Source organism: Eulemur rufifrons, chromosome 17 (assembly GCF_041146395.1).
Source record: "Eulemur rufifrons isolate Redbay chromosome 17, OSU_ERuf_1, whole genome shotgun sequence".
Taxonomy (NCBI): domain Eukaryota; kingdom Metazoa; phylum Chordata; class Mammalia; order Primates; family Lemuridae; genus Eulemur; species Eulemur rufifrons.
Window position 1 is genome coordinate 23,935,458 of NC_090999.1, and position 22,549 is coordinate 23,958,006.

The 22,549-nt window shown below is 41.2% G+C and overlaps 1 protein-coding gene across 2 annotated transcripts; it reads right to left on the minus strand.

The window, feature by feature from the left end:
• Positions 1-4: 4 nt before the first annotated feature.
• Positions 5-22,028, minus strand: LOC138398159 (UDP-glucuronosyltransferase 3A2-like). 2 transcript variants are annotated; one of them, XM_069492392.1, is made up of 7 exons: positions 21,838-22,028; positions 20,467-20,568; positions 10,518-10,632; positions 7,950-8,481; positions 5,529-5,760; positions 3,868-4,087; positions 5-2,152 (listed from the first exon to the last, which is right to left on the minus strand). In XM_069492392.1, the coding sequence occupies exons 1-7, from the start codon at positions 21,929-21,931 to the stop codon at positions 1,876-1,878; spliced, it is 1,572 nt and encodes a 523-aa protein (XP_069348493.1). In that variant the 5' UTR covers positions 21,932-22,028; the 3' UTR covers positions 5-1,875. The 2 variants fall into 2 exon arrangements, with proteins under 2 accessions (XP_069348493.1, XP_069348494.1); XM_069492393.1 differs by lacking the exon at positions 20,467-20,568.
• Between the last annotated feature and the right edge of the window lie 521 nt (positions 22,029-22,549).

Genomic DNA, 22,549 nt, shown 5'->3' on the forward strand with positions numbered 1-22,549 from the left:
TATATATTTAAATCTATCATGTTTCCATTTCTCCCACTTATTCTATGTTTCTGTTCCTCTACTTTGGCTTTGTTTGGAAACCTGGATATTTCAGGCCACTAAACACACTTCATCTAACTTCTGTGTGGGGTGTCTGTCCTGCTGGACTCAGACAAACTGGCCACCAGTGCACAGGGAACCTGCTTCACATCCTGATTTCTCTGGACTCACTAGCTCTCCACAAAGCCTTCTAATAGGAGTTCAGGAGATAGTTCTCTTACAGTCGGGTATTTATTTTTTTATTTCTGGGAAGCTATCAGTTATATGAGTTTAATTTTAATTTTCTCTTCTTGTTGATCTTTATAATGCATATGGAATCTAACTACATGCAGATTGTGGCAGCCCCAGAAGGAGGAAGTCCCTCTGACATGCTCCACTTCCTCCGTCCTGACACCTACCTCAGCACTTTCCAAACCTGAATGCCAGCCAAAAGGGAGGAGAGTTAGCAAACACAGGGATAGGCTTGGTTAAAACACACCATGCATGATTGCTCAGGTGAATTCTAGCCCCTATCAGTAAGTCTGAAGTCCCCATTCTTCTGTACATAATAAGACATTTTGACATGGATACATATCTCCTACTCATTAAAACAAAATGTTTTGTATAGAGGGCCACAGAGCCACACTGACTCCAAAGAGAATTAATTTGGAAATCACATTTCTATATTACCATAAATAGCGAGGCTTTCATCATTTTTATAGCACCTAAGGCTTAGTTCCCACTGGTTGGTGATAACATTCAGCCCTCTCTGTACTGTCCATGGTTCCACAGCCTTGGTTCCACTATTCCTTCCCTCTTCTGATCTACACAGGGATCAAGGGCTGGGGCTCCATCCCTGAAATCACCTGGTCCCTCTGCCTATCTACAGGTCCCCATCACACCCAGAAAATCATTGAGCCCAACTCAGTGCCATGTGATTCCTCAGGCCCAGCCAGAGACTGTAACCAAGAAACAGAAGATTGTATTCCCCTCATGTCCGCGATTGCTTGCTGCTTTGGTGTATAAACATAGGCCAAGACAAAAACATCAGAAGATTGTTCATTCTGGAGTATTGTTTGGCCATTTTCCATGTTCTTCAGACACTACAGGTTAGATTACCCCACAGCCACTCCCAGATCCCTTTGTCCTTGTCACCTGCCAATGCAGACACTTTCCAGCTTCCTTACAGCCTTGAGAGCCAGATGACAGAAGTCTGGGCAATCAGGACAGAAATCTCTTGGCCAGTGGGGCAGTGTCAGTTGCAGGGGAAATATTTTGTGAAAACTTTTCCTTTCCTGGAAATCTGGGAACCCACAGCTCCCTGCCTGATCAGCCAACAAGGAGCTATCTGTGGGCACCAGAGGCAGGTTCCAAATGTGAAGCCCCCCAAGGGTGTCCCCGACCCTGCATGCATATGCATGGGACAGGCTTCCTGAGCACTGAGTGTGCAGGAGCAGCAAAGACAAGGGAAAATTTGGACAGATATTCCCTAACAAGTTCTAGGGGCAGGAGTGTGGCAAGAGGCTGAGATCTAGACATGGAGGCTGAGATGGTCAGGCTTAATGATACCCAAAGTGGCATGAGAAGGAGAGTGGGCCTGAAGACTGAAAATCTGAGGGTCAGTGGTTCAAGTCACTCAGAGATAGAATCACAGCACAGTCCTTGCTGACTGGCGAATACAGACCATAAGTGCTTGGAAAAGATTCTGCTAACAGGACAAAGCTCATGAGGAGGAATTTGCAGCAAAATAGCAAGTGGATGTGATGTGGAGAACAGGGTTGCCAGAACTGGGGGAAGCCCCCAAGAGATGGGGATGCTGCCACCAAACACACCCATCTCCCAGGGCAGCACTCGGCCTCATGTCTCCTTCAGCTTCCTGGCCCCACGCAGCCACCTGGACACCACACCCAGCAGCTTCCCACAAAGCCACAGGGTGCCCAGAATGAGTCCCAGCAGGAACAGGAAGACATCCAGCAGGTACTGCTCATGCCAGGGCTGCTGGAAGGCATAGGGCTTGAGGTGTGCAGCGCCCCCTGTCTGCAGGATGTGGTCGATCCAGCCCACCAGCCTCTGGGCAGGGGTCAGGGGGTGGGAGCGTCTGATGACACTGGCGGCCACTGCTGCAGACTTGTACCTGTTGGCAGAGATGGGGTGGGGCCATTACTGATGTGACCTCACAGGATTTCAATGTGTGATCCTTTTCTATCTGATGCACTAAAGACTGTGATTAAGGAAAATTTGTTGGCCTTACTCTGCAATAATCTCGCTGGGTCTCTTTGAAAAGTTTAATAATGATACATACATGCAAAACATCCATGCTTAATTCTGAAAGTGCCAAACTACATAAAAGTGACCCAATCTGTAAGGACTAGTCCCTACTACAAGGAGGCTTTTGATATACCACAGGAAAATTATATGATGTAATTATCATTATATGTATCAGGGAGCACCTACTATGTGCCAGTGCCTAAACAGCATGAAAACTGCCACTCTAGGGACTGCCAGGCCCAGGACAATGACTACACATTCCTTCACCAGTAAAGGGTCATGTTGGCCAGCGCTGAATTCCTGGACTGCTGTCTGCATATTTGCACCGCAAGCTTAGTACTATCCAGTGCTTGATTGAATTCTCTGCTGTCACCGTCTTAAAATTCTTAAAATTTACAACAAGAAACCCTACATTTCCATTTGACACCAGGCTCCAGAAATTATGAATCTGGCCCTGAGGATGCACAATGTCTGGGGGGAAAAAGCCAAGCCCAGAATGACTCCTTCCCAGAGGACAGTAAATCATGGCCATTTAGGGTCTAGTTCTTTAAAAATGCAGCAAACAAAAGCTACAAACCTGTTCTTCAGGAAATGAACATCCATAACATATGACATTGCAAATATATACAATTCTTCTGCAGTTATCTGACCCTGCAACTTAACTGTTCTAGGGCTAAGACCCATGAGCTGTGTGGTGCCTTAGCAGTGATTCAACTGGAAGTGCTTGAGTGTCTCCTATGTTCAAGGGAGGAAGTTAAGCCTTGAGGATTATGCCCTTGAAACTTATTTACTCCTTCTGAAATATAAAAAAGAAAATGTACATTTCTGTCTTCACATGAGGTCATTGTGCTGGATGGACCATTAGTGACCTGGAGGTCACTGGGACCTTTCTATACCTCACTTGACCAAAACTCGTTAGTTCAAAACTCATTACTTTGTGGCAGGGCCTGTGCTAGGCACTGGGAACATACTGGAAAACAAGAGAACACACTGTTACGTTCATGGAGATCAATATTCTCTTCTCTCTAGTGTGGGGGGACAGATAGTAAGTAAAACATAAACAAATGAGGTAACTGCAGCCCCCAGGAAGTCTTAAGGAGGAAATGACATAGTTTAGTGGGAGGGAGAAGAGCCCAACCAGGATGGTCTGGGATGAAATATATGAACAAACGTGTTGGAGATGAGACTGAATGTTAGGAAAGAGCCTCTCTGAGAAGAGAGTGTTAGCAGCATGAACAAAATCCCAAGAGGAGGAAGTCTGTGGAGCATGTGGAGAACAGAAAGGCAACATTCTGCCTCAGCTGAATTCCACTAGAAGAACTACAAACAGAAGAGCTCTCACACAGCCCCTGTGTATGTAGTTTGGGTGCCCAAACACAAAAAGTAGAAAATTATTCTTGGCATCTAACTTAAATTGCTCTAGTCTTACATTCAGAGGACACAGGTCAGCTCTTAGCATCACACACATATTATCCCATGTGCTGGAAAATACAGTCTGCATTAAAAAACAGGCCCACACAATGCCCTTAGTGTTTATGCCTTCACTCACCCGAAGGGAGCACAACCCCGACAGCAGCATACCTCTTGTCTTCTATGACTTCTTCCATCTTAAGAGCCAATGTCTCTGCCTTTAGCTCCTTTAAATTAATAGAGACACCAAACTTTTTGGCTTCTACTCGGACCATGTTTTCTGGCTGGTCTCCAAAAACAGGGATGCCCACCATGGGCACCCCATGCTGGATGGCCTCCATGATGCTGTTCTGCCCACCATGGGTGACAAACAGACGGATGCTGGGGTGAGCTGTTGCAAAGAAGAAAAGGGTGCAACATTCAGGATGAAAAGTTTCAGAACACCAGGTAGAGCAGGGAGGGCATGAGAAAATGCCAAGGGGCCCAATAGATGTGTCAAAGCAATTTGACATCGCTTGGGGCACATCCAAGGAAGCAGTTCCAAGGTGCTGGATTCCAAGCTATGCTGTGTATAGGGCCTTCTCCAAGCCTAGGTAAGACTGAGAACCCAGGGAGTTCTACAGAGAAGAGGGCTATCCAAGGCACATATCTGCTATCCATCCACCCATCCTTCCTTCTCCCTGTCCTCCCTGTGCCTCCCCTTTGCTTCTCTCATCTCTATTCTCTCTCGTGTGTTTCTTCCTCTGTCTCTACCTCCTCTGTTTGTCTGTCCTGAGCTCTTTGTTATTTACTGACAACTAATTTCCTTTTGTTTAACTCCCGATTCCTTCTTTGCCATCACAATTCATGGTTCGCTGCACTGTTATGGTACACTCCGTTATGTGACAAGCCACTTCAAAGCAGAGACTTGACCCTACACCTTGGTATCTCCAATTCCTGTCCCTCCCTCCCAACAGTGCTTAGAGCTAACAAGAATGATTGCTATCATGAAGAATCCATCTGACCCTGTGTCACTCAACTGCAAAACGTATCAGAATCTCCTTGCCTCCTCTTGGAAATGAGAACCATGGGCTCCGCTTCAGAATTAAAGAAATAAATTTGCAGATGTGGGGCCAGGAATGTGTTTCTTAAATATTTCAGGTATTTGGAGCCATATCTTGGTTATGAGCATTTATTCTACTGAGTGCTGTGCATGGGAGTGTCTTTAACAAGCAGTACTGGGAACTCAGAAAACCTGCTGGGATGAAGAACTCTCTGGACCAGACAACTTGGTGGACCAAATCAGCTGTAAGGTTGCTACTCTTCACACAAAGGTGTGTTGGCACACCCTAAAGTCATAGCTGGCATCCAATGCTGTGAAGGTTGAGTTGCTTTTTACATTGAGAGGATATGTCTCTGTGTGGATGTGTTTGTGTAATGACATGTGGCTGAATTGCTGCTCACAAAGCCACTAAACAAAGCGGCAGCATCCCCCCCTGGTGTATAATTTCAGAGTTCACAGGTTGTGTTGCATTTTGAGTGACCTGGTCCAAGACTAAATGCAGTAGGGTTGACGGGACATGACGGGAATATAACTACTGGCTGCATACGTCAGGCCTGGGATAGAAAAGAAAGAGGAAAGCTGGCCATTTTGGCCTCTCATCCCATAAGAAAAATAGACTGATTCCTCAAGACCTCCAGCTGGCGGCTCCTTCCTGCCCTCTGGAGTCTTACCTTTACCCAAGGGCAGCTCCTTCTCTGGCTGGGACAAATGCCCAGCTAGAGGTCAGAGTCCTGAAGAGCCCCAAAGACAGGACAATGGAACGAGAGGAGCAGGTCTGGGCAGCCCTTACCCAGGAGGTCACTCTGAGGAATCCAGTCCACGAGTTTCACATTTGCAGCCACCTTGACATCTTTGGGCCAGTGGGAATGTTTACACTTCCATATCACCCCTTGGCGGAGGTGGCCAAAGGCACTGTTCATCTCCTTAAGGACTTCCTGGAAGCTAGTGATGTCCACCACGGAGCCCATAGAAACAAGGACAAAACCAGAATCTCCAAACCTGGCGATGAAGTTCTCAAAGTCCTGGAGACAGACAACCAAGCAAAGGACACAACACAATTGCTTGTGAAAGACTCAGGGGAAGCAGAATGCAAGTCACACCATTGACTGACAAACCCTGTCATCAGTGCCTCTTATCGGTGCCTTGACATCACCCTTCTGTAACAGTTATCATGGCCCTTGGGACAGCTCAGCATCTCTGCACTGTCCACCCCTGTCCATTGTGTGGGTGAGAACAGCTCTCTTCTTTCAAATCCTAACCGCAGCTTCTTGGGCTGTTCCTCTTCCTCCACCCCCACTATATGTTCATGGAGTCACAGTCATCTGAGAGATGTCCAAGGCCAGACCAGAGGTGGTGATCTGGGAGAGAATCAGTTAGGCGTCAGGACCCAGCCTGGGGAGTGGACTTCTTGAGTTCACAATGCAGAAGCTGGGAGAACATCACTGTCACCAGCAGAAATGGAGGCAGAATGGGGTAAGGCTCCCCCAACCCACACACAGTGTGGATCCTACGTTCCATGATATTCTCGGCCACTGATCTTCGTACATACTTCATCCTATACCACAGTGCCTCACCCACAGGACTGCAAATGATAACCACATTGGAAGGCTTGTACAAAGCAGCCATGCTCAGCCCCAACAGCACACCTGAGCAGCTTATGTGTTAAAGTCTCCCAGGCAATTCTCAAGGAAGGCTGTGTCTAATGTCTTCACTATGGCTTTAATAAAGTTTTGTCAGTTCTTATTTCCAAATATGTCCTCAACCCTAATTGTCTCTGCACTTCTGTGGCTCCCCTAATCTCCCAACTCCTCACCCTATCAGGTGGTCAGGCCCGTAGTGGATTCTACACAGCCCACCACTGTCTGATTTACCATCCCAAAGGACCACTTTAAAACAACCTTGAAACCCTTTCTATAACTACTAAAGCAACATAAGACCATCGTATAAAAACTGGAAAAGGAAGAGAAGAAAATTTTCTTAACACCATGTGTGTCTCACAGATATTCCAAATCTCACTGCCATTATTATCCTCACAACAATTCCCTCCCTTTACTCTATGGCCAAGGCCTGCCCCACCCTCCTGACAGGTAAAGCCTCCACTTAGTCCCCCTTGGCTTTATTCGTGCAATAGTCCATCCAGCCAGACTGCCCAGGGGACACAGAGTCATGGCCATCCCACTTCCACCTCCTAACGTGGGCCCTGCTCCCCCATCCTGGAGGCCTCCCTCCCACCTTCATCCTTTTAAGCTCCTGCCACCAACAAGAGGCCCATCTGTCCCATGGATCACACCCAGCTCCTCCTGCTCACTAAATGTGAGGTCAGGGGAGGAGGGGTGGACAATTTGGTGACCTCAAGGCCCAGGCAAAGTCCAGGCCCTCAGGGTCTCTCAAATGCATGGTGCTGGGAAGGTCACCTACACCACCTGAGCCTCCACCATTCTTCATTTATAACATTGGAGAGGATCACACCTAGAGGGACAAGATGTTGTACATGATAATTGCTGAAAAATGGCAACCAAGTGCTGACAGGCAACAGGCAGACAACTAATCCTAGCTGTCTTCCCTTCTAGAACCTTCCAGAGCCGTGGTTCTAAGTCCAAGCTGTTTATCCAAATCACCAAGGCAATGTTCACAAATTATGGAGGCCTGGGCCCACCCCTGAAAAATCAGATCACAAGGTCTAGCTAGAGCCTGGAGCCAGGGCTCTACAGGCAAGGGACACTGGGATGACACCTGCAGTTGCAGGGGATGCTGGGTATGACTCCTGCCATTCTGGCTGTCAGTCAGTCCCACACAGTCCCACCCCACTTACTCCCTGTATCACAGCATTGTCAGTAAGTAACTCATTTCTCTGCATATTATTTCATGCAATGGGCACTAGCTACATATTTATTATACACATGATCATGCAAACTATAAATGAAAACAGTAACTGTCATAAAGCGCTTATCACACCCAGCCCAGGACTAGGGTGAGGCAAGAGAGCAGCCAGAGGAGCCCATAGGAGGAGGCCTCAATCTCAGGACCATGCAGGGCCCAGCACTGTTCTCGCACAGCCCTGAAGGTGAGACCTTCCTCACACAACAAGCCCTAGGTGCCTCCCTCGCCTGGCTCTACTTCAGTCTCAGGATCCCGCTGGCACAGGGCAGCCACCAACCATGTGCTGAAGGCCTTGGCATGAAATCCAAATTAGTGCTAAGGGTTTACTTACTTGTGGTACTGGCTTAGTGGGTTTGGCCATTAACCCACCAACATAAACAGTGTTGGGAAGTAGGGGCCGGGCAAAATCAAAGGCAAAGTCAGAGTTAACAAACCACAGCTCTGCTTTCAGTAGGAGATCAGACAAAACTGGCCTTGAGCCTTCTGGGAAATGCTCCTTGATGGTGTTGTAAAATACAGACTGAACTTGCCCTTGCTTCCTGGAGAAAGTAAAGAAACTCAGAAAGTTCTTCACTCGGCCCCAGAAGTCCATGTGGTCAGTTAACAAGGAGTGGAATACTGGAACATAAGATGAGGGGCTTGGGAGCCCAAAGTCCATAGTGCCAAATGTGGCGGGAAGAACGGACACAAATGGCTTGCCGAGCTTCTCAGCAATCAGGAAATGACAGTAGTCAAAACTTTCAACTGCCACCAGGTCGAAGTTCTCATTCTGTAAGGAATCCATGATATCCCTTCTGGTTAGCAAATGACTGCACTGAAATCCCTGTTGTTCCACAAGCTTTAGAAAGTTTTCAAACGTTTCCCTGTCAGAAGAAAATAATTGATAAATATTCATGGGAGGTGTTAAATTCACAATACATAAAAGAATCTTGAGATACAAAGACAATATCTGGGAGAACCAAGAGCATGTCTAGCAGTAGCCCACACATTCAACCAGTTTCCTACAAACACTCTCGGCCATGGTCATTGTGGTTCAAATGTTTCTGCTCCCTAGAGTGTACCCTTCTCCCCTCTGCTTTCCACCCAGACTCAAATCCCACCCACCATCATTGCCAGTTCAAGGTCCTTCTGTTTTGGAAGCCGTCTCTGACTGTAGCAGATCTCACAGTTCTGTGTCTCCTTGATAAATTCTGTCATGCTCTGTTTAACACTCCTTTATATACTGACTTTTTATGAGTGATTGTCTTGTTTGCCCACCTAGACTTGTAGGTAATTTGATGATAGACTTTATCAATATTGATGATATATGCTAATCTTTTCATCATTGTGTGTTTGCGTATGAGACATTGGCTCACCCAAGAAACACTGATCATATTAGAACCAAAAATCTTAGCCAAAAATGAAAATTTCACCTTTCTACGTCTAGGAGTTAAGCAATGGAAAAAAACGAAAACTAAAGACAACCTGGTTTTGAAGCACATTATGAGCCTTTCCACTTCAATGTAGGCTGGAGTAGTCAGAGAAGAAAATGCCAAAACTTTACTGAGATTTAATTAAGACTTATTCCAGGGACCTTTCTTCTTGCAATGCCTTCCTCTCATTGCCTGCAAAGAATATGATCCTGTCTTCCAGGATGATAGGGAAATCAATGAGGATGCCCAGGCCAAAGCCCCGAGGTGCCAGGGCTCTAGATATCAGGGGCCTGCTGGCTGCTTCAAGGACTGAGAGAACCAATACCTTGGCAAAACTGTAACCTGTACATCACTGCACCATTGCCCTTCAGTTAGGGATTGCCCTGAGGCTGAGACCTTATTAGGTATATGCAGATCCCTGCCTAAACATTAGGACCAGCTTCAAGTCAAACAAAGAAAATAATTGGCTGAAATCATCCTCTATTGTTTATTTTTAAAGATTCACATAACAAAGGAATATAAATGTTTGCCAGATATTTTGAGTAATGCAGTAAAAGTCTTTAGTATATAGTTCATTGATCATATTTAAAATTAAACTAATAAATTAAAAATATTTTTAAGAATGTACTGTTACCTAAAACTGTCCTTAAAAATATTAAACTGGGGGAGAAGAGACAAGGCATACACTTACAATATATAACTAACTCTGCAAGATGATATAGACTAAGTGCCAAAAGGGTGGGTTAGACCAGACCTACCGGGGTGTGAATATGGTCTCCCAGCTTGACTGAGAGACAAGGCTTTAGGGAAAAAGTCAGATTTAAACACCTCTACTTATAAGCAGAGTAGAATTTGCAAGGAAAGATAGAGAATAACACCACTGCAATTAACAAAGATAGGCATGAATTTCTTTACTTCCTGTTTTTGTCTTCCATTAAAAGGTTATATGTTCCCTTCCATTGCAGATGAAGCAAAAAGAGGAGTCAGTATCATGTCTCATTTTGTGTCAGGGTGATTGATTTATAATAGAACTTTACATGGCCAGACGTTCAACTTTTGTAACATGAACATTCATAAATCTTCCCTACATTTATAAGTATGTGAGAGGAGAAGGGACGAAATTACGTTGGAAAACTATCACCAATGAGTAGTTGAGAGGCATGTCCCTGTTTTTGTGTTGGTGAAATTCCAGACATTTGTAGATGAAGCGTTGGAACCAAGTCCCAGAAGGAACAATGTTTCAATTTGTATAGAAATACATTCCTCCTCATATTATAGGAAGGACAATGCAGAGTAAGAAAGGTTTTCTCGTGACTGTACCAAATCCATCCACCTATCATCTGTGTATCCTTCCATAAATCCATCCATCCATCCATCCATCCATTCATCCATCCCTTTCTCTTACCCTCATTTCCATTATGCAGGCATCCACCCATTTATTTGCATGATTAAAAGTAACTCTTTGTTTCAAAGAATAAAAAAACTACCTTTCATTGTAAACTTCTTTCATAAACAAACTTGCAAACTTATTAAATTCCTTTTGATAGTCTTCAGGCGGAAGCCAACTGATAACTTGGTATGATTTTTCTTCTTCTTTAAAATCTAAGAAAATAGCAATGGGCTTAAAAAGGTAAATATGCCACACAGCATGGTAACACTAACATAACAATGACAAAATTTACTTATTTTAATGATTTCATATTTATTTGAATGTTTGATTTTTTAAATAATTTTACCTCATTTTGCTCCATTCTCATTCATTCAGTCTTATACACTGATAACATATATTGAGACAGTACAATGATTATGGATTTTTTTTCAATTTGAAGATATGGAAGCTCCATTTAAAGCTTTCATTTAAAGTTAGAGCTATTTTTCTCATTTTACAAGTAAGAAAAGAAAGGCTAATTTAGTTTAAGACAATTGTCAAAGCTACACACATAGAAAGTGGCAGAGTTTGTATTAAATACAGTATGAGTCTGTGTGATTTCCGAGCCTCTGCTATTTCTGTTTGAGAAAAATTCATTTTCATTATTTAAAGTGATACATGCAAAAAAATTTTTATTCAGTCAAAAAGTCAGAAATTTATCTGCTCAACACCACCAATAGTGCAACAAGCATTGGATACTAGTGATAGACATTATCATTTAAATAGAGATAAAACAGAAGGAAAACAATGAATCACCAGTCCCAAGATATTTTCATGCCAACTGGGCAAAGAAAATTGGGTTTTAAGGACTAGGAATAATTCTATAGTCTATACTTCAGCCCTCTGGGCTTATGGCTTCATCCTCAGAGTTATCCTTCCTTTTCCATGAAAGCGAGCATGTGTTTGCAGCTGAGTAGTTTATCATCTATTTCCTACTTGTAGAATTTTGGAAATCCAACAGTCTTCTTTACTGTCACCTTCTCTCTCTGATCCTTTCTGTCCAAATTGGCAGTGGATTTCCTGGCATAAAATTCTCAGGTACATTGCAGCTCCCCTGTGTATGTCACGGGACTTCACCTCACTAGATAAGAGGCTGCTACACAGTTCCTTTCTAGATAATTTCATCTCTATTTTTGCCTTCTGCCACTATTGGTGAAGGGATCCACGAGTCATACATCTAATTGCAGGATGAGTCACTGGGTGGCCTTGGACTGACCCTGTTTCTGCCTCCCCTTTCTCACTTAACTTTCTCAGGAATCACTGTAGAATGTGCTGGGAATGCAACATCTTGAGATAGGAAGGAACTGGCTTGAATAGCCCATGCTCTGTTCCAGTCCCCACTGGAAACAGGTTGTTTTTCATCTTTAGCCCAGTGTGTCAGGTTTCCCCAGAGTATAAAACCCAGGGTGGGCTGCTTTTCACAGGCCTTCATCTGCAGTGCACGTGGGGCATGCACACTTGAGACTGCATTTGACCCAGGCAGCTTTCTGAGCCTCGGGGGACCAGCTGCCAATGAATCCTGGGCTTCCGTTGTCCCTCGCTGCCTGTTTGCAAGGAAGAAATCCACCTCTTGTACCTTGTATAGAGTGTGTTCTGTCTTCCCAAACTCAAATGAGTTTGTAACCAGTACACGGTGAACCTGCCTCACACTAATCTCTTCAATGAGCCTCTGTCTGACTCAATACTCTGACCTTTTAATCCTTCAGAGACATTAGCAAAAGGTGGTCCGGCCACACAATTGGCTTTCTCTACAAGAGAAAAGGATACACAGGTTTCCTGACATTGACACCTCTAATTTTAGAATCTTTTATAATGCTAATTGGCTTAGAATTTCCCAAAACATGAAGTCGTGGTTCCGTTTTGCCTAATAGTTCTTTCCTCAATTTCTCTCTTTCTTCTCACATTTTACTGTCCACAAAAGGAGGATATTAACATCTGTATTTTCACAAATAGTCCACTTATGATGATTTATGTAGCCTCTAAAGCAATATAGATTTTCTCTACAATATTACATTTTTCTGTCAAAGAAAGTAAAAATCTCAAGAGTACCCTCCCAACTCCCTATGCAAAAGGAAAGGCATAGGCCTCAGGTACCTGTGGAGACTGGCCTCACACATCATTCAGTAGAGAAATTCCTTACTGGCCTCCCAAAAGCAAGGACATGCAAATTGTAACTTTATGTCTACAGGCTAAGTCTAGCTCCTAAAACTAAAGTCTGTTTGTTGTGACAATAATAATGAAGTATAAGTTTATCTCCACAGGTGCAGAACAGAAACAAGGCAGGATCAGACATTCTTCCACCTGTCCTGTGGAATCCATAATAGATCTTCACACCTACATAATTCATGCTTCCTTCATTGCTTTTTTCTCTTCTAACATTCCCCTTATCTTATGTAAAATGTAGATTTTCTTGAATCTCACAAAAATATAACCCTTTTGTCTCACCAAACCCATGCCTTTTTTTTTTTTTCTGTGTTCCCTAGTCCTCTTTAAATACTGAAATTTCCAAATTGCCCTTCAGAATAATAGCCACAGATCTGTTTGTGCTTTGTGTTTGTCCTTGGTGAGTCCTCAGCTTTGGCTTCATAAATCTCTGTTAACTGAGAATTTTTACCTTAGTCACTTATTTTGGGTTGACAAAACACAGCATTGCCCCTTCTGGCTTGCAGCAATTCTGTTGGTGCTGGGTACTGGCTAAATGTTTACTGAAACCTACAATGAATTTCACCAAGGCCAAACAGTGGCTCTCTACTGAGGTTCTTTGATCGCTCAAAATTTTTGATGTGATATCCAAGGTGTATTTGGCCAGGAAACACCTCTAAGAATTTTGTCATTCTTCCAGTTAGGAAGGTGAATTTCCCTGCTTTTGTGATGACAGAAAGCAGCCACAGCTTGGGCCCATCTCCAAGTAAGTAGCTAGTCTAGGATTTTGTTTTAAGCACTTAAAGTTTATTGTCAGTTAGCTATAACTTCTCCTTATGCTTAGGAATCTCAATAACATACTAGTTTTGTGATTGAATCTTCTAATTTTCCTTTTGGTCAATGGTCTATATCACATTAGATTTGACCAACTCTTAGTCAATACTAACAAAACCTCTAAATTATGGGAAATGAGGCCTCTAAATCAGAACTAAAACCCTTTGAACTGCAGTACACTGTTGGTTAAAAGAAATCAAAATATTACCATATATATGTATATATATGTTCCTATTCCTCCTTCATCTTTGCCATCTTCAGTACCACATGAAAACACAAGCCTAGAAGAAACCTCTTATGACTCAAATCCCTTCATGGACTTGGAAAAAAGGCACCACACACTTCTTTCTGGGGGTCTTCTGCTTCCCTTGCAGAGTTTAAAGTCACAGACAGATTCCTCTCAGGTATACAACTCTGCTGTCTGTTGTATTACGTTACCTGATCTTTTTGGCTTTTGAGGATATCAGAAATTAACTTTGACCTCCTCTAGCATGGCCCAAACTCCTTCTCAAGAGACAGGATATTCTCTCCCTCTGTCTCTCTCTACCTGTCTCCCTCTACCTCTGCTTTGAGATACAGATTGCTACCCTGTATCCTGAGTCCAGTGAGGGCCTAGGCCATGTGTGAAACAAGTAGGCTTTGACTTGTTCCATTTTTAGGGGCACAGTTTGAATCCAGCTGTCTTTTAAAACTGCTCAGTTGGCCAGTCTTATGACAAGAGTTTTAAAATCAAGACTATAGAGCCTTCATTTATGCATGTTTGTATCTTTATCTATGTATGTGTGTATGTCTTTAAATATCATTTATGCTACCATATTGGCTTAAAAGTAAATAAATAAGCCCAAATGCTTTTCACATTTATGTGGCTTTAATAATCTTTGATAAATAAAGATGATTTTTAAATTATTGATAAAGTATAATAAAAACATCTTCAAATTTAATTGAGACATTCTTTTCCTAAACATACTAGTCAGGAAGGTTTACACTATCTCAGCTAAATAGTTTAAGGTTATAAACTGTTGCTTGTATGATATTTTTAATACTTGTTTAATTTGTCCATAAATTTACGTCTTTACATTTGAGCCTTTAGGTTATGATGCGGCCTTGGAGAAAACACTGGTCTGACTTTCCTGGGGCAGTTGTTCCTCTTGGCCATGCTGAAAAAGATAAGATACTCCTGACATTGTCTTTTGTCCTGAGCTCTATATTTGACACATAATTAAAATTCCTTACTGCCTAGGTTTTTCACTAAAACTTAGGGTGACTAAGAATTAACACTGCAATTAACATACATAATTAAAACTACTAGATATAAGGGAAAAATTCTCTATGCAAAATATATAAGGAAAATGATACATGTTTTTGGTAAGAACGATTATAAGAAGATATAGAAATGTGATTTTTGTTAAAGTAAACTACTTTTCCTAATTTAAAGATTTTAGAGAGTGTTTTAAATTTAAAAACTAAAATGAATGATAAATAAAACTAAATAAACATAAAAGTTAGAAAAAATGATAAAATTTTAAAAAGGTTATAAAAGGTTTATAGAAACCTTATCCTGTGGTGAAATTGGTTAAGAATAAATAGATTTGTTTATAAAGTCTTTATTAAAATTAGCTGCAGCATTAGTAACATACTAATGCCAATGTAAAGTTTTGTTTTCTCTTTTTTGTGGGGAAGAGGGGAGATAGGGTCTGGTCTGTTGCCCAGGCTAGATTGCAGTGCCTTCATGATAGCTCACTGCAGCCTCAAACTCCTGGGCATAAGTGATCCTCCTAGCTCAGCCTCCTGAGTAGCTGGACTATAGGTACAGAGCATCATGCATAGGTAATCTTTCTTTTAGAGATGAGTTCTCCCTATATTGCCCAGGATGGTCCTGAACTCTTGGCCTCAAGGGATCTTCCCTCCTTCACCTGTCAAAGTGCTAGGATGGGAGGCATGGGCCACCACACCCAGGCAGTTTTCTCTTTTAAACAAGATTTTAATGTAATTTTAATGGAAATAAGAGAATTTTGTCCACACTTTGAGTCAACTTAAAAAGAGGAGAGGGAAAGAGAGACAGATTCAGTCCGTATCTTTATTAGCTTGTCTTTCAGTTTGTCTTTATTAGGTCTTATGATTATTTAGGAGGGTGAGTCTTCTCTCTATCAAAGAGCATAATTTTTGCTTCTTAAATTATTTGAATTATCACCTTGGCTCAATGAATGACTGTTATTTTATAGTAACCTGTGATGCTGTTTTGTGACAAGTGTTTTAAACCTTTCATATTTGACAAACTTTCCAAAATCAAAATTCTAAATTTAGTCTACTTGACTTCAAAATAGATTTTTTTAATATTGGAGCCACTGAAAGTCCAAGAGAGACATTAGTCTTGTACAGCATGTTAAAACCATACAGGAAGCATTATCAAATACGAAATTGTGTTTTTCTTTGGGTTATATTTGTATAAACATGTCATTAATATGTATTCTACAAAAAATTATATGAGATTTCTAAAATTCTGATATGTCTTTGTGTTATCAGTATCGATTATGGTTATTACCTTAAATTGTCATATGCCACAAAAATAACCAAATTTCTTTGTCAATTGTCTCTTTAACCATGGCTATTCTAAGATGTTTTGTCATCCTCAGACAATAATTGCTTTACTTTGATACTCTTAAAAAGTGATTTTTAACTGGATACAGTCCAAAATTTGCTTCTGCGAGAAAATTTATAGAAAGGTCTGATGGGTCCTATTAATTACACGTACACCTGATAACTTTGGAGATCATACAATTTGAATGAGGAAAACTTCCAGGATTTGATTAAAAAGCTGATGTGCTCATGAAGATTGCTAACCAAACCTTAAACAGAACAAAAATTGATTACATGGGACGGAAGTAATATTTTATTATTTATGACTTTTTGTTTAAAACATTGGTGATTCTTTCTGTGTTTTGTTTTCCAGAAATCACAAAAGATTTTTATCTTCTTTTGAGCTATTTATACCTCATAACAAACTGGTAAAGTATAATTTTGTGAGCAAAATTTGAAGCATTTTCTTTGTACTTGATTTTTCCAAAATTTAGAAACTATTTGTGAGTATTCTTAATATGTGATAATATAGCTGTTTGCATAAGTTCAATAAGGATCTATTTTCTTTTATAACAGGACATAATTGGTGACACTGGTTATTTTACCAAAGCGTTAACTGGAATGGCATATTTTTAAGTATTCCCAGAGTACATTGAGGAGTTTAGATTGACTATATAAAACCAAACAGAAGCCCTTTTGAGAGACTGGCCTCATACTTAGTCGTTTACAAGGTTCTAATCTATGCTAGATAAAGAATGTCACTTTCCATCAGGTTCTGGAAGCTTAAGTTATTTGGGGATCTCTAAAATGAAGAATTCAACCAATTCATACAGGTATTGCAGACAGTTTGCCAAATCCTTGGCTTGACTAGTCTCAAGAGGCTCTTTTAAAAAAATTCTAATCTTGGATTCCTTTTTAAAAAATTCCAACAAAGCCAATATAAAAAAAAAAAAAAACAGAAAGCACATATGGCCAATAACTAATATTGCTGCACATTATGCAAATAATCTAGCCAATTATAATAAGACTAAAATTTATGTTACAAATAAATTGGTCCTACTATGCTATACTCTTGGTAAAAATAAGAAACTAGACAGAGAAAAAAACATTATGTTAAAAAAAAAAAAAAAAAAACTTACACCAGACCTGTTATTAGATTCTAGGCTTCTTCATTATTTTTGAGTTTTTATTATCTGCCACAATTTTAGCATTGATCCTTCTTGATTTATTTCACCCTCCTCTCTGTGGGAAATGATCTCCTAAGAATGAGGCTTCCTAGCAATGTGAAATTATATGAAACATACAAACACAAACTCATGTCCTCTATAATGTATACCCCCACAGATTTTGAAGGACAGGGGGGAATGTAAAAGAAAATAAAATCTAAGAGCTACCCCCAAATGCCTTATTCAAAAGGGAAGGTAAAGTCATCAGGTACGTGTGAAGGACAGGCTCCACACATCATTCATTAAGGAAATTCATTACTGGCCTCCCATTGAAAAGAATATGCAAATTGCAGCATTAGGTCTTCAGGTACATCCAATTCCTAAAACTAAAGTCTGTTTCATTTAAAACTCATAATGAAAAACAAGTTTATCTTCACAGGTACACAGCCGGGACAAAACATGATCCAACATTCTTCCACATACCCAAAGACACCTACTTAATTGATGCTTCCCTCACAATTTCTCTTCTAACATTCACCTTCTCTTATGTAGATTTTCCTGGGTCTCACAAAAATATAACCATTTTGTCTCATTGTCCTCCTGCCTTTTATTTTCTCTCTGATTTTCCCACTCCCCTATCAATACTGAAATTTCCAAATTTCCCTTCAGAAAAACAGCCAAAGATCTGTCCATGGTGTGGTTTTCCTAGGCAATTCTTCAACTTTGGCTTAATAAACCACCATTGATTGATACTTTTGCCTCAGTCACTTATTTTGAGTTGACACTTCCTTTTCAGTCATTCCTAGCACAATTCTTAGCATCCACATGTCTACTAACAGTCTATTCAGACAATCGAGATTTACTCTGTTATACTCCTCAATATTCTTCTAGCCACTACCTATAATCCACTTGTGATTCCCAGTATTGGTTGAAGCATTAGTACATGTGAGTATTAGAAACATTTGCTTCTTCAGTGCTTCTAATATTATTTTTGAAAGTTGTAAATAAATAAACAGCATAGGAAAGCACACTCAAAAAAAGAGTTAATAAATAAATGAAATGTTTCAATATGCTGAATTTGGCATCTGTCAGAAATAATGACCGAATCATGTGTTTTCCTTATCTGCAGATCTTAACTGAAGCTCTGCCAATGAAGTGAAGAATGAAAATGCTGTTTCAGAGCTTCAAAGAAATCCTTGATGAGGAAATATTGAAAGAAACTCTAGGGCTGCGCATGGTGGCTCACGCCTGTAATCCAAGCACTCAGGAGGCCAAGGCCAAGAAGGATTGCTTGAGTTCAGGAATGAGACACCGTCTCTACTAAAAATAAAAAGATTAGCCAGGCATGTAACATGTGCCTGTAGTCCCTGCTACTCAGGAGGCTCAGGAAAGAGGATCACTTAAGCCTTGGAGTTTGAGGTTGCAGTGAGCTATGATGATGCCACTGTACTCTACCCACGATGACAAAGTGAGGCTCTGTCTCAAAAAAAAAGAAAAAACCAAAAACAAACAAACAAACAAACAAACAAGAAAACACCTCTAAACTCCTAAAGTTACGGTAAAATGGAAGAAATTCCATTAATTCCTTCAATTGTTTATAGATTTTAGTAGGTATATATTAATTAAAGGCTAGAAAGTCGGTAGCCTTTGGTTATTTCTCAAAGTCCATCGGAACCGCCACAATTAAATTTTAATCTAAAATTTTAATATCATTTAAATTTTTATTTAATTTCATTTTTATTTTTGAAAGTAAAAGGAATTAAACATTTATATACTACCACTATTTAATCAGACATCCAGTGAAGGCAGATGCAAAGAGACATGAATAATGGTCAGGAAAGAATGGGAAATCTAATCCAAAAGATGATTAAAACAGTTTTAAGCCAGGACTCCAAAAGACATTTGTATACCAATGCTCATAGCAGTATTATTCACAATAGTCAAAAAGTGGAAACAACCCAAATGTCCATCAATGGAAAAATGGATGAACAAACTGTGTGATATGCATAGAATGGAAGATTGTTTCAGCCTTAAAAAGGAAAGATATTCTGACACATACTATAACATGGATGACCCTGGAGACATTATGCTGAGTCAAGCAAGGCAGACACAAGAGGACAAATATTGCAGCATCCCACTTATACACAGTACACTGAAGAGTCAAATTCAAAGAGAAATAAAGCCGAACAATGGTCCCCAGGAGCTGGAGCAGTAGGCAATGGGGAGTTTCTGTTTAATGGGTAGAGTTCCAGTTTATGATGATGGAAAAGTTCTGGAGATGGATGGGGGTGAGGGTTGTACAAGAATGTGAATGGCCTTAAAGTTACTAAAATGTACACTTAATATGGTTAAAATGGTAGGTTTTATGTTATATATATATTACTACAACAAAATATATAAAAATAAAATGAAAAAATGTTTACAAAAAAATTTGTTTTAAAAGTCTGACCACTACCAAAGCCTGAAGTCCCTCAAGGTTTTATAACATCTCAGAATTTTGTTCCTCAAATATGCTTGCTTTTGGATTTTTTTACATTAAGGCCTGACCAACACTTCCTTATTGAGCAATCCAGAGTCTCAAGTCCTAAACACACCCAATTGTTTTATTAACCTGCCATGTGACCTTGAACAAATCTTTCAAGTTTTCTGGGCTTCTGTTTTCTTGTGGGTCAATGGAGAAGACTTCACAAGATTTATGAGGAGCTTGGTTTTAGCTAAGACTCTTTGGATTTGTTGACTTATTTAAGAATATCTGACATCACTATGTACCTACTCATGGGCAGCCATTTATTTTTCAATAATCAAAGATCATGCAAATGATAGATTCTATTTTAGCTGCCTGAATAAGGGGTTCCCTGAGAAAGCTTCATCACATTTCAGATATCATAAAAGGGCAAATAGCAATCCATGATATGTAAAAAGAAAAGTGATCCTTACATAGAGGTGTTAAACATGGCCACATACTATGTTCAATATATTTCCAAGCCATGGTATAAAAAAGAATTTATTAAAATAATGTGTATGATTTTGGGAAGATTGCTTGGGGTGGAGTAGAAGTAAAATAAGAGAAAAAATATAAGAGTATGGAGTGTTCAGTCCTGGTGGACAATGCTTAAGAAGATTTCAAACAGTTTATATGCACAGACATGCACACACATGCACATACACCTTCTTCATTCTTTCCATTCAAATACATTTTTAAAAATATTTTGCTAGGCCTTTCTATGCAGAAGGCATTATGCTCTTTTCCTGGAGTAGAAGAAATCAAGAATTATTGACAAAAAATACCTGATATTAAAGAATTTGCTCTCTGGCGAAGCATGGTGACATTATGACCATGATCTTGAAGAATGTGAGATACCCGGTCCATCAGTAGATAATGGCTTCCACCTAGGAACAATGTACAACTTCAGTTCTGTAATGCTGAGAATACAGTGTCTGACATACGTAGGGTGATTAAGTTGAGGAAAGGAAGGGTAGGGAAACAGGAAGTTGACAGTGAGTAGAGGAAGATAAGTTTTGTCAGTCTCTCCATCTCCCTCTGGGTAACCCACAGCCCATGAACCCAGAGCATGACTGCCCAAATCCCTAACCAGTGGAAATCCTCCATCTAAGATTCCTATTTGTGATTCATAGTCTCGAAGCAGTTTGATGAGTTTCTTTGTACTTAGGATTAGGAGTTTCTAATGGTAAGCTAATACTGCATTTTTTTTTTTTAAAGGCCTTATGGTGGTACCCTCTCCAAAAGATGTAACTGCATTGGTGGAAAATACAGGCACGGTGTTGCACATATCAGTGTGAAGAGTTCCTAAGAAGCAGTTGATCGATCAGAGCCCTGATTCTCAGTGATAAAAAAGTGATAATAGAGCCTATGATGTGTTGAAATAAAGTCTTAGGGAAGCTCCATCCTGGCATGACCACTTTACTCTGACATATTTTTCTCTTTCATCATCATTCCCTTTGGAACAAAAGTAAAGGAAATAAAACTAAGGCCACCAAATGCAGAATTCACAGTCTCATGAGTTATTCAAAAACTTCCAGTAGCACAGGTAAAAGGAAGAAGAGTCAAAACATTCGAATGACCTGGGTCCTCCCTCAGTCTTGGACAGTTCTGCAGGTTTCCTCTGGATGAAAACACTCCACTGTCCTTACCATCAGGAAATACCTTCCCTACTCTACTTAGACTCTGGATGCAGCTTCAGAAAATGTGCAGTGCTGCCCCAGGGGTGCCTTCCCTGACCTGCAAGAGCCTGAAACTGCTTGTCATAATTCCTGATGAAAGCTACTGTGCATCGCCATCCCTAGAGTTTAGGGTGAGCCTCTGAAAGTCCAATTGAGCCCTGCAGAAGGCAGCCCAGGGGCTATGCTCTGGGATGGATCGAAAACCTCTCACACCAGCCCTGCACAATGGGGAGCACATCCTGAATAGGAAGAGACAGGGAAGGATTTTGTGTTTTCTGCAAAACTATCTTGTCCACCTCAGCAGTAGCATCTCCTCTCTGCCCCATAACCATGTGAGTTCTGCTTTGCTCCAGCCCAGTACCAAAGTCCGGGCTGGAAAACCACATGAATGACCCTCTGATCAAGCACACTTAACCTTAGCCCTGGAAGCAAGGACAACTGTGCCACCTGTGTCTCGGTTTCTGGCCAAGCACTCACCCAGTGTAGACATTGTCAGGATTTTTGCAGCCTCTGAGAGCAGGATCCCAGGGAGAAAGAAGCCCACTAGAAGCAGCACCCAATGCCCAGCCATGCTTTCTCTTGCAGAAGTCTCAGAGCCCAGGCTGGACTGCAGTCCCTAGGCCAGGCTGAGGAACCGTGTGCACCTTAGTGCACCAAAGGCACTCACTGTGAGCTTGGGAAGAGGTAGGACACGGCCAGTCTTCTGTCACCTCCTTTGTAGTTCTGCTCCTCCTCCCTGGGTGCTGCTCCATTGGACAATTTGCTTCTCACACCACCAGCTATCAATAAGAGGGTGTGGTGAGCTAATCCTTAACCCTGCTCTGTCCGTGTAATCACAGCCCTGTCTGCCTGGTACATAGGTACTATGAACTAGAAATGGCAGGGATCTCAGTAAATCATGTTGATCACAGCTCCACCCCCAAGTGATACACATCTCCTTTATGTAAGCTGTCCTGAACTCCTGGTGCTCTGCCTCTCTGCCAGCTGCCTCATAATTACCTCATACTGCCAACCTCATTCCCCATTTCCCCAAGGACCTGCTTAAAACATTTAGAGGCTGTCTCAAGCTCAAGACTTCCCTGGAATGGGATCCCGAAGGAGATCGCTCTACCAACCCTGGACCCTCTCCCTTTTAGGGCATCTTTACAAGGTGACATTCATGAAGGGGAAATACTGGACTCTAGAAATT

Coding starts and splice junctions, on each gene's coding strand:
- LOC138398159 (XM_069492392.1), bottom strand. CDS start 21,931: ATGGCTGGGCATTGGGTGCTGCTTCTAGTGGGCTTCTTTCTCCCTGGG. Junction 8,482..10,517: donor AAAGAAGTTTACAATGAAAG/GTAGTTTTTTTA, acceptor TTCTTCTGACAG/GGAAACGTTTGAAAACTTTC. Junction 4,088..5,528: donor TCCTCAGAGTGACCTCCTGG/GTAAGGGCTGCC, acceptor TCTTTGCAACAG/CTCACCCCAGCATCCGTCTG.